The sequence below is a fragment of the Myotis myotis genome, unplaced genomic scaffold (assembly GCF_014108235.1).
Source record: "Myotis myotis isolate mMyoMyo1 unplaced genomic scaffold, mMyoMyo1.p scaffold_m19_p_1, whole genome shotgun sequence".
Taxonomy (NCBI): Eukaryota; Metazoa; Chordata; class Mammalia; order Chiroptera; family Vespertilionidae; genus Myotis; species Myotis myotis.
In genome coordinates, this window is record NW_023416313.1 from 81,351,198 (window position 1) to 81,365,643 (window position 14,446).

Sequence of the window (14,446 nt, forward strand, 5' to 3'; positions counted from 1 at the left end):
ACAACATAGGCTCCAAAAATTTGACCTTTTCACAATTTCTCAAGTTATCATTGTGGGTAAACTGAGTCATCCCCCATCTCCCAGCCCCTGGAACCCACCATTCCATTTTCTGTCTCTATGAGTTTGATTGTGGTAGGGACCTTATATGAGTGAGATCATACAGTATTTGCCTTTTTGTGTTTGGCTTATTTCATACAGCATAATGTCCTCAAAGTCGGTCCATGTTGTAACATATTACAGAATTTCCTTCCTCTTCAAGGCTGAATAATATTCCATTGTGTGTATTTACACCACATCTTGTTATCTATTCTTCCATTGATGGACACTTGGGCTGCTTCCACCTTTTGGTGAATATTGCTGCTATGAACATTGGGGTACAGATGTCTCTTGTAGTCTCTGCTTTCAGTTCTTTGGGGTATATAGTCAGAAGTGGGACTGCTGGTTACATAGTGGCTGAACCATTTTACAGTCCCATCAGAAGTGCACAAGGATTTCAACTTCACATCCTCTCCAACCCTTGTTATGCATTATCTTATTGATAATAGCCATCCTAATGGGTATAAGGTGGCATCTCATGGTAGTTTTGGTTTGCATTTTCCCAATGACTATTGATGCTAAGCATCTTTTCGTGTGCTTATTGGCCATTTGTATATCTTCTTTAGAGAAATGTCTGCTCAAGTCCTTTACTTTAAATCTAAATTTCAGATAAATAATACATTTTTGATAATATGTCCCAATATGAGAGATGTATATGCTAAAAAAAAAAAAAAAGCATATTGCTTATCTAAGACTCATTTTTAACTAGTTGTCTTGCATTTTTATTTGAGAAATCTGGCAACCCTAAAAAGCGAGAACTTTGATGGATCTAAAACAATCTTTAAACATCTCACATTTTGCTCAGGTGAGCTCCGAAATGGCTTAGTGTGTTTTTGTGGGTGTTGGGCTGGTAGCCTGCTTTATTAGAAAATTGTAATTTCATTTTGAGATGCTCCAGACTAAATCATTTGAGCTTCACACTCTTTGTGTAATATTATTGGGCTGCCTTAATGAAATTATAACTCAAGCAAGAGATTTCATTCCCTGGTAGTAAATTAGCTTGGGCCGTGCAGGCTCGGGGAGAGCCAGTCCTCCCTGGCTTATTCTTCTTGTTCAGGGAATGAAGAAGGAGCAGGCGTTTTGTATTTGAGTTATTTATTGTTCTCTTTGAGTGAACGTTATATTGTTACCCGTCCCTACTGGAAACAACAGCTGTTAACAGGCTTCAGAATGAATTTCAATGTGAACTCCCCTGGCCTCTGGGAAGCTTGGCTAAAGAGAAAACAGGCTCATAATGGAAAGAAAAAGAGCGGGATCCAGGCCTGGGTCTGGACGCCTCAGGCCAGCTGCATATAAAACCGCCAGTCACGGGGTCCTGGGACATCCCATTCAGACGTGTGCTGAAATGGGAGTGCTGTCAACAGTCCTTTCTGACCACAGAGGCAGACAAAGGCAGCCTGAGGCAAATAGTGACCTTGCTCAACACGCTGCCCTCATATACCAGAGGAGACAGAAAGTGTCCCGCAGGGCAAAGTAACCACACCCCTGGCACCGGGGCCCTGGATAACCTAACCACAGGGGGAACAGGGATGACTCTTTCACAACAATGTAACACAACGGCTGAGCAGTGGTGGCGTTTCCAGCTCTCATATTTTTAATAATGCGGTCAAGATGCCTATGGGATATAATGAATCATACAGACTTGGGGGGTAAGAGGACGCAAGAGGCAGGAATCTGAGAACAGCGGAGGACTCCTCTGCAAGGCCGTCGGTTCTGCTTATGGACAAGTGCTCCCACCTCCTCTGGTTAAATCTAGTCGGTGGAACCCCTAAAAGCAGGAGCTTTCCTTTGGCTCCCTTTATTAGTCATTTCTTTGTGTCTCCCAATTGTACATGCAACCTGCAATTCCTCCATCTCTCAGCTGAAGAGAGAAATTGCTGAGACCGTGGAAGGGACATCTCTCATTGATCACGGGTGGTACTTCCCACTTGGGTCCATCTTCCCGCCGGCGGTACTCAGGGGTGTCCGGTGCCCAGGATGCCTGACCAGTCTTGCTTGGCTCACCCACCACTGGGGCTGCAGGCAGAGGGCATATCCGGGGAGTCCTTCCACTGCTGCAGTGACACGGTGCCCCTCCCAGGAAAACCTCCTCCGGGCAGGGACCCCGCACTACTTCCTCCTCCACCTGCCATCTCTCCTCTCCCTTCCTCTTCCTCCCCGAAATTCAACTTCTCAAATGCACACTAAGTATATTTTACAGCTTTGAGTCCATTATTTTCATGCATGTCAAGCCCACAAAGCAAGTTCACTAATGGTGGGAAATAGTGTTGGCTTTTTTTGCACAGATGCTCTTTTCATTGTGGAATTTCTTTACTTGCTTTAGCCACTCTCTGTGAAATGACCTCAGTCTAGCAGACCCTGCCCCACCCAGCATCCTCTAAGCTCCTGCAAGGCTGTTGCCCTGGAGACGATTACTTCGAGTTTTGAGGGACATGGAACAAAAGGAGGGGAGATGCCAAAAATAAGAAAAGAAAAAAGATAGAAATCATAACGTTTAAAATTGAATGGAGAGGGGAATTTGATAAAATGCTGTCAGAAATCCAATAAAAGACTGAACCAGAATGAAGTGGCTGAAACCAAAACGACCTTTCAACCTCCCTTGTCCAAACCTTCAGTAATAAGAGCATATGAAAGCACTGAGTTTTTCTGAAACTCGATGTCAAAAGAGCATTTCTGTTCTTTTCTTCCCAGACAAAGTGAGCATGTTGTCAGCCTTCATCGCTCCCTTCAAGCACTTGAGCCCCGGGGCCACTAACACGGAGGATGACGACAATCTAAGTAAGCAACCCCATCCCTGACAAGGGGGTTCCCAGCCTGATGTCCCCAAAACTGGGATCTTGGGGTGATGTGGGGGCGGGGAGGGAGAGAGGGGTACTATCTGGGTTTCCCAGAACAGGAGGTTTTCTTCCTGTCCCCATCTGGAGTCCTACCCTCACCTGGGGGGTAGGGAAATACTAGTTGTATGATTGAGAACTCCAGGGGTTTTGTGTGTGTGTATACACTTTTTTTTTTTTAGTTATCTTAGGCCATTCTTCGTCTCTTTCCTGTGTTTTTCCTTCAAAAAAAAGAAGAAGAAAGAAAAAAGAACATAGTCTCTTTGAACACAGTTCATACAATTATTTAACATGGGAAGAGCTGGCCGGGTGCCTGCCTGTTGAAACATCTCTGGCACGTGAAACTGGAGAGACACCCGCAGTGTGGTGCGGGGACCGAAACTCTGGCTTGGGGAGTGGACCTCAGCAGTGTCCCTGCGCAGACTACTGAGGAGGCAGAGCCCAGGGACTGGGGTGGGAGGGTCTGGGTGTGACTGGCATGCATTATACTCGCCTGTGGTGTGTAGCATATTGTCAGGCATTTAAACAAGGGGGTGAACATTCAAAGCCATATGAACACCTATTACATTTCAACATTACCTAACAGAGGGGTCACCTTCTCAGCCAGAAAGAGGTGGGAGTGTGTTTGCTGTCCTGGGATGGGAATTACTGGCGGTCACTAGGATCATTGACCTAACCAAGCAGCAGCAGTGGGTGTGGGAATTGCACGGGAATGTTGTCCATTTGCCATCAGCTCTTAAAAAGCACGACACATCTGCATAAATAGCCCCTTCCCACAAACATAACTATCAACAAGACTGAAAACCGAGGTGATTGCCCTGGGTTATCCCACTGAAGCAAAGTTGAAGAATCACTGGGTGTCAAACCAGAGCAAACCCTAGAGATGCTCTAGTTTTAGTCCTTTGTTTTCTAGATAAGGAAGGTAAGGTGTGGAGGATGCAGAGAAAGTCATGTAGGAAACAGAACACAGGTGTCCTGGCTATCTGTTCAGGGCTCCTTCCTCAGCGAACACCTAGGTCACAGTGGAATGTGAACAAACAATTGTTTCTGTCTCTCATGACTGGAAAACTCCTAGAATGTAGTCAACGTATTGCTAGCAGGAGGAATAAAATCTTACTGTTTCCATGTCTTTCCCACCGAGCTGTGGAAGCCCTGGCTGTTAGCCTCTCCACGTGGAAGTAGCTCTCTCCTTCCAACGGCTCCCAGGCTAATGACTTGTGATGCCAGAACAGTTCTGAAAGCAGAAGCCCAGTGGGCACACCTCTGGTGCCATCTCCATGTCACTAGCCCTGTGCTCTATGGTCACTAGCCCTGCTATGAATATCACTGCTCAGACTCTCAGAGACTCGTTCCTAAGACAGGGACAGTGACATGGAATTGAGATCAGAATAAAATAAGATAGCACATGAAGACATTTTAGACAAGGACCTGGGACATATAAATGCTCTATCCAGGTTGGTTAGTACCAGTAATTAAGTCTATTTTTTCCTAATTCAGCTCACTGACTAGTAGGTAAAAACTTACAGATAAGAGTGAATTTTAGAGAGAACCAAGATGGCAGCATAAGGTATAAACTTGTACGTGCTGCCCCCCACAACAACATTAAAACTACAACTATAAGACAAAGCAGCTATCATCCAGAACCACGGGAAAGCTGACCAAGTGGAAGTTCTACAACTAGAAGGAAAGAAAAAAGTGCATTGAGACCGGGTAGTAGGTGCAGAGGCACCAAGAACAGAGGTACAAAGGCACGTGCAAGGCAGCTGCACCTGGGTGCGCGGTTTTTTTTCAATTGGAAGGGGATACAAGCTCTCAAATGCACTGAACTCATTTACGGGGAAACTCTGGGGTCCCAGACTCCTACGGGGAGAAACTGGACTGTCTTGCAGAGGGTCAGAAAGCTAGGGTGGCTTTCTCACAGAGCTGCTCATAGGGATCATTGTTGCTGTGGGGGCACGGGACTTGGGGATGCAGAGGGACTAGGGACGCAGAGACGCGGAGTCGCGGGAAACTCTCAGAATCGGGGAGAGGCTGATGACAACCACTGTTGTTTTCTCCGCCCTGGTGATTCTCTGAGACCCCGCCCCACTCAATTTACATCCCCACCCAAGCAAGGCAAAGGAGCCGCCTGCCCTTTTGCAGCCTAACTTAACAAACTGCAGCTGGGTCAGAGAGCTCCAAAACTTCCAAACCCCAAACAAAGAGAAGAAATCTGCTGATATCGCTGTAGCTCCTGCTGGGTGGACTCACACAGTGGTTGACTTGGAGATCCAGGAGCCAGGGTACCCCTGGTCCGATACCAGATTTCAACTCCTCACATCCATAAGGGACACACTCAAGAAGCAGACTCAGTGAGCACCAAAGCCCCACTGAAGCAAGTCTTACCCCATAAGGGTGTCTCCAGCACAGAAGTTCTTCCACTGTAGACACAGTGGGTCATCACAGTCAGCCAAAAATGCAGAGACAAAGAAACATGTCACAAATGAAAGAAATGGAGGAAAGCAAACTAATGGAGGACATAGAGTTCAAAACCACAGTTATAAGGCTACTCAAGAATCTTCTACGAATCTCTGAGGAACTCAGTGAGGCCTTCAAGGATCTTAATGAGAATGTCAAAAAAATGGAAAAGGACCAGTCAGAAATTAAACATACACTGACTGAAATTAAAAATAATATACAGAGATCCAACAGCAGACTAGAGGATCCCAAGAATCAAGTCAAAGATTTGAAATACTAAGAAGCAAAAAACACCCATCTGGAAAAGCAAAAAGAAAAAAGAATCCAAAAATATGAAGATAGTGTAAGGAGCCTCTGGGACAACTTCAAACGTACCAACATCCAAATTATAGGGGTGCCAGAAGGAGAGAGAGCAAGATACTAAAAGCCTCTTAGAAGAAATCATGACAGAAAACTTCCCCTACCTGATGAAAGAAATAGACTTACAAGTCCAGGAAGCGGAGAGAACCCCAAACAAAAGGAATCCAAAGAGGACCACACCAAGACACGTCATAATTAAAATGCCAAGGGCTAAAGACAAAGAGAGAATGTTACAAGCAGCAAGAGAAAAACAGTTACCTACAAGGGTGTACCCATATGACTGTCAGCTGATTTCTCAACAGAAACCATGCAGCCCAGAAGGGAGTGGCAAGAAATATTCAAAGTGATGAATAGCAAGAACCTACAACCAAGATTATTCTACCCAGCAAAGCTATCATGTAGAATTGAAGGTCAGATAAAGAGCATCACAGACAAGAAAAAGCTAAAGGAGCTCATCACCACCAAACCAGGATTATATGAAATGCTGAAGGATATTCTTTAAGAAGAGGAAGAAGAAGAAAAAGGTAAAGATAAAAATTATGAACAACAAAGTGACAACAAATAAATATCTATCAACAAGTGAACCTAAAAATTAAGTCAGAATAAACTCGTGAATATAATAGAAGCAGGGGCATAGAAAGGGAGTGGACTGACAATTCTTGGGGGGAAGGAGGTGTGGGGGGTGCGGGAAGAGACTGGACAAAAATTTTACACCTATGAATGAGGACAGTGGCAGGGGGTAAGGGCATGGGGTGGGGTGGGAACCAGGTGGAGGGGAGCTATGGGGGGGAAAAGAGGAACATCTGTAATAATCTGAACAATAAAGATTTATTAATTTTTTAAAAAGTGAATTTTATTTATTACATGTTAAAATGCCTTTGAAATGCTTGGAAAGTCTTATTTTCTATCAGTGGATTAGTCATCCCCTTTGTAATATGTGCTGTTAATATACTTAGAAAACCCTATTTTCATACACTGTTCAAAGATACACCTCCAAATGAATGTGTTTGTCTTACTCAACATTTCTCGCTACTATTACCCATGCAGCTCCTCAACTTACTGCCCAAATGCCACTGGGTGGTGAAAGAGAAAGAGTGCACCTCCCCTAAAGAGTGTGTGTATGTGTGTGTATGTGTGTGTGTGTGTGTGTGTAAAGTATGTGCGGTGTGCATGGTGTATTGTGATGTGTATGTGGTGTATGTTCTGTGTTTTGTGTGTGTGATTTGCACATGGTATATAATAAATGTGATGTGTACGGTGTGTGTGTTCATAGGTATGCTGTATGTGCAAAGTTTGTATAGTGTGTGTGGTATGTATGTGTGTCTGTGTGTGTTGTATATAATGTGGGTGCAAAGTGCGTGTGCATGTAGTATGCATGGTGTATGTAATGTGTGTCTATATGTATGTTGTGTGTGGTGTATGTGGTGTGTGTGATGTATGTGTAGTATGGTGTGTATAATGGATGTTCACTGTGTGTGCATGTGTGTACACACACATATGCAGGGAGGAAAGGTGGGTGGTAGAGGCAAGTGTGTCCTTGCTTTGAAGTCTCTTGTTTGTATCTACAAACTAGGTAACGGGTGTGTCTGGGTTGATTTAGGATGAAGTTCCACGATTGAGGACCATTTCCCTCCCGTGGCTCCGGCGCTCACCTCTGCTCCTTCCCTCAGGCTGAGCTCCAACGTCCAGGGCTGAGCGGGGGTCGGGGATCCATAGCCAGACAGAGACTCGGCCTGAGAGGGGCCAGTGCTGGTGAGCCCACCTGGCAGCCAGCCATCAGCAGGCTGGGTTCTGGCTCACAGTCAGCCAGATAATGCCATGTTTCAGCCCACGCCTATGCTGGGAACCCTGAAAGCTTTCTACTTTGGACACTGAGGAGAGTGGTTGCTGGCCCTGCCCCATCGCCTCTGCCCCTAACACCGACCAGAGGTGTCACCTGAGGAGGGTTGAGATGCGGATCCGGGCAGGGCCACAGGCCTGCACAGTCCATGCCCTTTGCATGGGTCTGAGGGAGGGCAACCCCGCCACCATGAGATGCCGGCAGCTCAGCTTCCAGGCAGCAGGACAGGTCTTGGAAGGAGGCCGTGCTGTCCTACTGCAGAGCCTGATCCGAGAGCATCAGTGACTGGCCAGTGTATGACCACACAGCCGGAACCTTGCAATCCATATTGCGAGTCACCAGGCCCGCCGAACTGGGCGCCACAGCCTCCCCGCTTTCTTTTTTCTTTCTTTTTGTTTATATTTTATTGATTTTTTACAGAGAGGAAGGGAGAGAGATAGAGAGCTAGAAACATCGATGGGAGAGAAACATCAATCAGCTGCCTCCTGCACATCTTCCACTGGGGATATGCCTGCAACCCAGGTACATGCCCTTGACCGGAATCGAACCTGGGACCTTTCAGTCCGCAGGCCGATGCTCTATCCACTGAGCCAAACTGGTTTCGGCCCTCCCCGATTTCTTACCCTGAAGCACAAAGACCTTCTTCCTGCACAAATGGAGAGAAGGCCCCCATTGCTCCTGTCACTGCCTGGTCTGGGTAGGATGGGTGGAGCGGACGTTGCCCTCTGACCTGCAGACACAGTAGTGTCATTATTAGTGAGGCAGCATGAAGAAAAGTTCCCAACAACTCAACTACTGCAAACACCAGCTGCATTTTGACCAGACAGGGACGTGGTGGAGGCAGATGCTGGCACCTCACAAGGGCGCCTGCATTCCGAGCGGTGATAACACAGCGAGACGGCAGCCGGGACCTCGCCCCAGCAAATGCAGCCCAGTCATTGAACTTCGTTCTGAAAGATGTATTTCACCTGGAAAACAAATGTTTAACCACAGCCATGATATATAAAATTCTACCCTTTCTCCCCAAAACGCCCATTAGTCACTTATCAGATAGGTTATCAGAGAGAAAGAGAGAGACACATCCACCTAATGTTCATTACAGTATAATTGTTATAATTGTTCTCTTATTGTTATTGTTAATCTCTTACTGTGCCTCATTTGTAAATTAAACTTTGTCATAGGTAGGTATGTATAGGAAAGAATATGGTATATATATAGGGTTTGTGCTATCTGAGATTTCAGGTAGCCACTGAGGGTCTTGGAATGTACCCCCCACCAATAAGGGGGAACGACACTGTTTTCTGATGTGTCAGGGTTTTTCCTGAGCCTATTATACGTGTTCCTTCAGTTCAACTTCATAATAATCCTGTAAGTCAAGCGTTATTAAAACCCACATGTTCCATCTTAAGAAAATGGAGTGTGGGTAGTTTGAGAGACTTGTCCAAGGTCACACCTACAGGAAGGATGGAGAGGGCTTTCCCTAGAGCCAGTGGAGTGGCCCCAGCCCCCCTCTGCCTGGTTCAGGCTCAGCACCCCAGCGGAAACCAGCATGTGGGCTGTGCTGGAGGGAGCTGGGCCCCCAATCTGCTCACTTGCAAAACCCAGCGGGTAACATCGCTCCAGAGATTGTAGCTAGTGGATCCAGGAGAAGGCCAGAGCTCTGCCTTGTTATCAGTTATTAGATATTGATCAATTTGGAAGGATGCTTCCTGCCACCGTCTGATCATCATGTCTAGGCCGTTGAAAACTAATAATGACCATCGTCATCGGATACTGAGTGCATGGGAGAGAAGAGCCCAGAAGCAATCTTGGTGAGGGGAGGGGAAGTCCCCACCGGGAGGGCTGTTGCTCCAAGATAAACCTTTCTACTTGAAAAGGCAGCCGAGGTCATCTGATACGCCGGCCACCTTCATCACAGGCACGGCTCCCTCCATCCCCACATCGTGAGAAATCAATAAGAAATCAGAGCACCCAGTAAGTTTCAGGCAATCTGTTGTGCAGCTTTTTGGCCGGGTTATTTTTTTTTTCCATCGTTATGTCCAATCTGGGAAGCTGTGTGGTTAATCCGACCCACTGCCCTGGGCCTGAGACACCCACATGGCGGAGCTCCTGGCAGCGGGACCCAGGTGCGTAATGACGCAGAGAGGGACTGAGTGGGCGCTCGATACCTGCAGGTAATTATTCATACAAAATAGTCTGAGCGATGCCATCCACCTCTAACTTATAAAAGGCTCGGGTTTACTTCTTTGGACAGAATTAGCTCTACAGACCTAACATCCTATAGACACAAACCACCAGGGGACATATAACAGAGCCGCCTCGCAACTTAGAGAACAGAGCCAATACGCAGCTGACGGATCTGCAAACAGCCCTGACTCTCGCCACAGCCCTGACTCTCACCACCGCCTGGGGACTGCCAGGGCTGGTGGCCAAGGTGTTACCAAGAGCCCCCCGAGCTGGGAGGACGCACAACCCGGGACCCAGAGAGGAGCCTTGCCCAGTGTGAGACACCGCCCAGAGGCACCCATTGGTACTTTCCCATTATTCTCCACTGCAGAGCCATGAGGATGAGGGTCTCCCCAGCTTGGGCCAGGCTGAGGGGAAAGTGCTCAGCGTCCATTTATAAGCTGCAGGCTGGCTGTAAAAATCACCCCAAATTCCCACTTGCTTCACAAGAGAAAACTCATTGCCAACCTGCTGCCCAGCCACCTGGAGCCCCTGAGATCCTGGTTCCCACGGAGAAATTGAAGGGCTCAGAGGTGCGTCTGCCTGGGGTCCCGGCTCTGCGTGGAGTCCCGGCCCTGCCTCCTTGCCTCACACATCCGCCCTCTCCAATGGCAGGCTATGCACTCTCAGCACCTCATCCCCTCCCAGAGGCGGGCGTCCCTGTGAAATGGCGAAGGAATGTGGCACTGTCGGTGCCCATACATCCACCTTCAGAACAACACATTCCCAGGGTGAAATGCTTCTCGGCCAGGTATCCACCTGGTCTGCCTCCCTGAGCCTGGGTTTCCCCTCCGAGAAAATGCTGCTGTGACACCCACCACCGCAGAGAGGTGAGGAATAAGAAAGGTGCCGGAGTGGAGGCGCTCTGGGCTCGGTGACAGGGACCTGCACGGTGGGACCGTCACCCCGGAGCGTTTTATAGGACACTGGGTCAGCATTCCAAAAGCATCTTCGCCAGGGACTCTGGTCCTGCGTTCTGTGACAATCCAAGCTGAGGTTTTCTAAACAGAACAGTTTCCCTTGCCAAGAGTGACCCAAGGGAGCCGAGAGCCTGTCCAGAAAAGCTAAATCCCTGCACACATCCACCACGTGTAGTTTGCAAGGGATGACTTTGCTAAATTTAATGCCTTCCTCTTTTTTTTGCAAAAGATTAAAACATCACAGATACAAATGAAGCCTCCACCTGGGTCCGCATTAGTTCCCTCCTTTTCTCCCAGGAAGGTTAGCATCTAAGCTTCACCATTGTGACTGATCCCACAAACCGCATGCAGTGCCTGTGTGGTTATAATTTATATTAACGGCATCGCACTCTGTGTATTACTTTCCAAGTTGCTTTTATGATGCAAATTATGCTTCTGAGCTTCCTCTATGATGAAGCAGGTAAACCTGGCTCATCAACCGTGAGTGCTATCAAGCGTTCCATCCTATGATCGCGCCACAACTCAGTTACCAGTCCCCACACAGGGCAGGCCCGTGTGGCTCTCAGCGCTGGCAGCAGCGGCTAGAAAGGGCCACCTGTGATTTGGTTTGGGGGAGGCCTTAGGAGAGGGGAGCAGAGGGCCTACGACAGACATCTCAGCCACACTCAGAGTAGCAGATGGGCGCCCCTGTGAGCAGGTCAGGCTCACCACATCCACACGCCACATTCTCAGAAATGCAGGAACTGCTCAGGGCTGGGTGTCCTCCCTCCTCCTGAGCAGTCGGCCCCACGTTCAGGGAAGCTTAGTAACTCCTGTCAGCCTAGAAAGGAAGTGGCTGGGCTCCTGTGCACAGCGCAGTCTGCAGAGGTGTCTGTCTCCAGGTGCGCTGAGACCCCTGGTCACCGCTGTCTGTTCTCACCTCCAGGTACCAGCAGCGCAGACGTGAAGGAGAACCGAAATGTGAGCAACCTGGAGGCACGGCCACTGCCCGCGGGCGACAGAGCCCGAGGCGGTGCGCCTGGCGTGAAGAGGAAAAGGCCCCTGGAGGAGGGCAACAGCGGCCACTTCTGCAAACTGCAGCTGATCTGGAAGACGCTCTCGTGGTCGATGACGCCCAAGAACGCGCTGGTGCAGCTGCACGAGCTGCGGCCCGGCCTGCAGTACCGGATGGTGTCCCAGACCGGCCCGGTGCACGCGCCCGTCTTCGCTGTGGCGGTGGAAGTGAATGGGCTCACGTTCGAGGGCACGGGGCCCACCAAGAAGAAGGCCAAGATGCGGGCAGCCGAGCTGGCCCTGCGCTCCTTCGTGCAGTTCCCCAACGCCTGCCAGGCCCACCTGGCCATGGGCAGCAGTCCCAGCCCCTGCACGGACTTCACCTCCGACCAGGCCGACTTCCCCGACACGCTCTTCAAACAGTTCGAGCCGTCGGCACCCAGTGCAGCCTTCCCGGGCCACCGCCCCGCCGAGCCCGAGCTGCTGTCCCCCGTCTGCCGGCGGGGACGGCTGCTGCGCAGCACGCTGGACCTGGTGGCCCCGGGCGAGGGGAACCCGGTGGTGGTGCTGAACCAGCTGCGCGCCGGCCTGCGCTACGTGTGCCTCTCGGAGCCGGCCGACAGGCAGCGGCCGCGCAGCTTCGTCATGGCCGTGAGCGTGGACGGCAGGATGTTTGAAGGCTCGGGACGCAGCAAGAAGCTGGCCAAGGGCCAGGCGGCGCAGGCGGCCCTCCAGGCCCTCTTCGACATCCGGCTGCCCGGCCACGTGCCCAGCAGGAGTAAAAGTCACCTCCTGCCCCAGGTGAGAATTCTCAGGTAGCTCCCGGCAGGTGGCATCTCCCGGATGCTAGGAGACCATGAGCTGGGACGGGCAGCAGGCAGCCCCCGCTCCAGTCGCTGTAAGTAGAGAGCGCCCACACGCACCTCTCCCAGAACAGCCAGCTCAGCCCCGGTTCAGCCTCACCATTAGAACATTTGTCAGGCTTAAGGGGAGAGAATCGTGTGCATATAAAGAAAGAACGTCAACATTCGGACTTAGCAGAGGGGCGGGGGAAGAGTGAAGTCAGGTGTTGTCCATGGTGACACCAATGTTAGGAAACAGGGCAGGGCGACAGCAGGGCCCGTCCCCAGACGGGCTGACAGGGAAAGACAGCGGTATCGGCGGCTCTGCCGTTCAGTGACTTGGTTGCTGAGTGTTCTGCAGCAGGAGCACTAGAGGAGGTGAAATGCATGTTAGGTAGCAGTTTGGGTGGAGTGTCTCACTGGGGAGTCTGGAGAAAGGGAAGCGAATGTGATCATTGCCTCAGTCATTCCACCCAGAGGCAGGGGCCTGAGCGGCAGCCACACGGAGGGAAGGGTCAGGGAGTCCAACCCTCACCTGGGAGCAGAGGGCTCCGAACAAGGGCAGGCTGGGACCTGGTGTCAGCAACCTCCCTCCGGCCCTTTCACACCAGCGACAGGTCTGCTTTCTCACGCTGGTTCACCTTTGCTCATGCAAAGAACACTTTCGTAGCGCCGTCCATGTGTCAGGAACGAGTCTTATCCCTTGTCCTTCCAAGTCTTGTAACTGCTTATATATGCAAATTACCTTCTGTCTTAGCATTTTCAAAATTGCCGGTAGGTATCACTAATGTATTAGAGGCAGGGAAGTATCTTTATTCACTTTGGTGTCAATCACGGGGAGGAACATAGTTCAAATGCACTCAATGCAGTGCAGGTAAGTCTCCGGTAACTGTGAGGTGTTGCTACCGTGGCTGTCCGGATCACCTACCTCGCAGCCCTGGGACAGAACCTGCCGTCACCTTGGGAAGCCTCGTATCAGTGGAAGGAGGCAGGGTGCCGCCCAGACCTCAGGGAGCAGGAAGGAGCTACAGCGACCAAACCTAACGCAGAGGACACATGCCTCGAGCTGAGTCACAGTGCTCAGTAAGCACTGATGGGATGGGGGTCCTCTGCTCGCAGCTCATTGAGTGAGAGAGAGAGACCGTCCAACAAGAGCCCAATCAAGGGACGGCTGTTTCTCCTGCTATCTCTGCCCCCAACGCCGTCAGTCATTTCCACATATTTGTTGAACCTTCTCGAGAGCGGGTTGCAGGGATTTAGACCATCATTTCCATCGGTCTTGCCTTTCAGCCCACCCCCAAACAACACACAATCCACGTAGAAACAGGGTGTTGGAAAGAAGCTGGGGATCGAAGGTCCCTGAGCACCTCCTGCCAGAAGAATTCAGCCTCATTTCTCCCTCCTGGCACCTCCATTTTATGTTGTTTTCTCTCTTTTTCCTTCTGATCCTGTTTCTCCATTAACTGTAGCTTAAGCTTGCCACCACGCCCAAGGAAGCCACTAGGCGCCCCGCAAGCTGGCTGAGCCCAGGTGGCCCAAGGCCTCCACATCACCTGTCCTCTCACCTCCTCCCCCAGAAGGCCCCCCTGCAGGGCGCACAGTGGTGTGTCCCCTCATCTTCCGTCCTGTCGTTCCTGGTGTGGCCACCCGGCCAAGGGCCCTCACGGCCCCGCATTTCCTGTTCAGTAAGAACCGCTCGTTCCCCCCCTTGCACCCACTCTCCGCCCACCCGCCCCAAATGAGCATTGAGGGATGTCAGGGAGCTGCAGCCGAGACGTGTTCCTCTCGTGTCGTCACCCCCGAGCTCGCGCGGTGGAGGAGCCAGGCAGCACCACTGCTTCGTAACAGTCGTTTGACCCCAGAAAGCAGCACATCAGT

General features: G+C 50.2%; 1 protein-coding gene across 1 annotated transcript in view; it reads left to right on the forward strand.

Annotated features, from left to right (window-relative positions):
• Positions 1-2,791: 2,791 nt before the first annotated feature.
• Positions 2,792-14,446, forward strand: part of ADARB2 (adenosine deaminase RNA specific B2 (inactive)) — a 154,998-nt gene continuing 143,343 nt past the window's right edge. The window contains exons 1-2 of the mRNA XM_036342469.1: positions 2,792-2,874; positions 11,659-12,527. Coding sequence (XP_036198362.1) covers positions 2,799-2,874; positions 11,659-12,527 — 945 coding nt within the window. The 5' untranslated portion in view covers positions 2,792-2,798. The remainder of the gene's footprint in view (positions 2,875-11,658; positions 12,528-14,446) is intronic.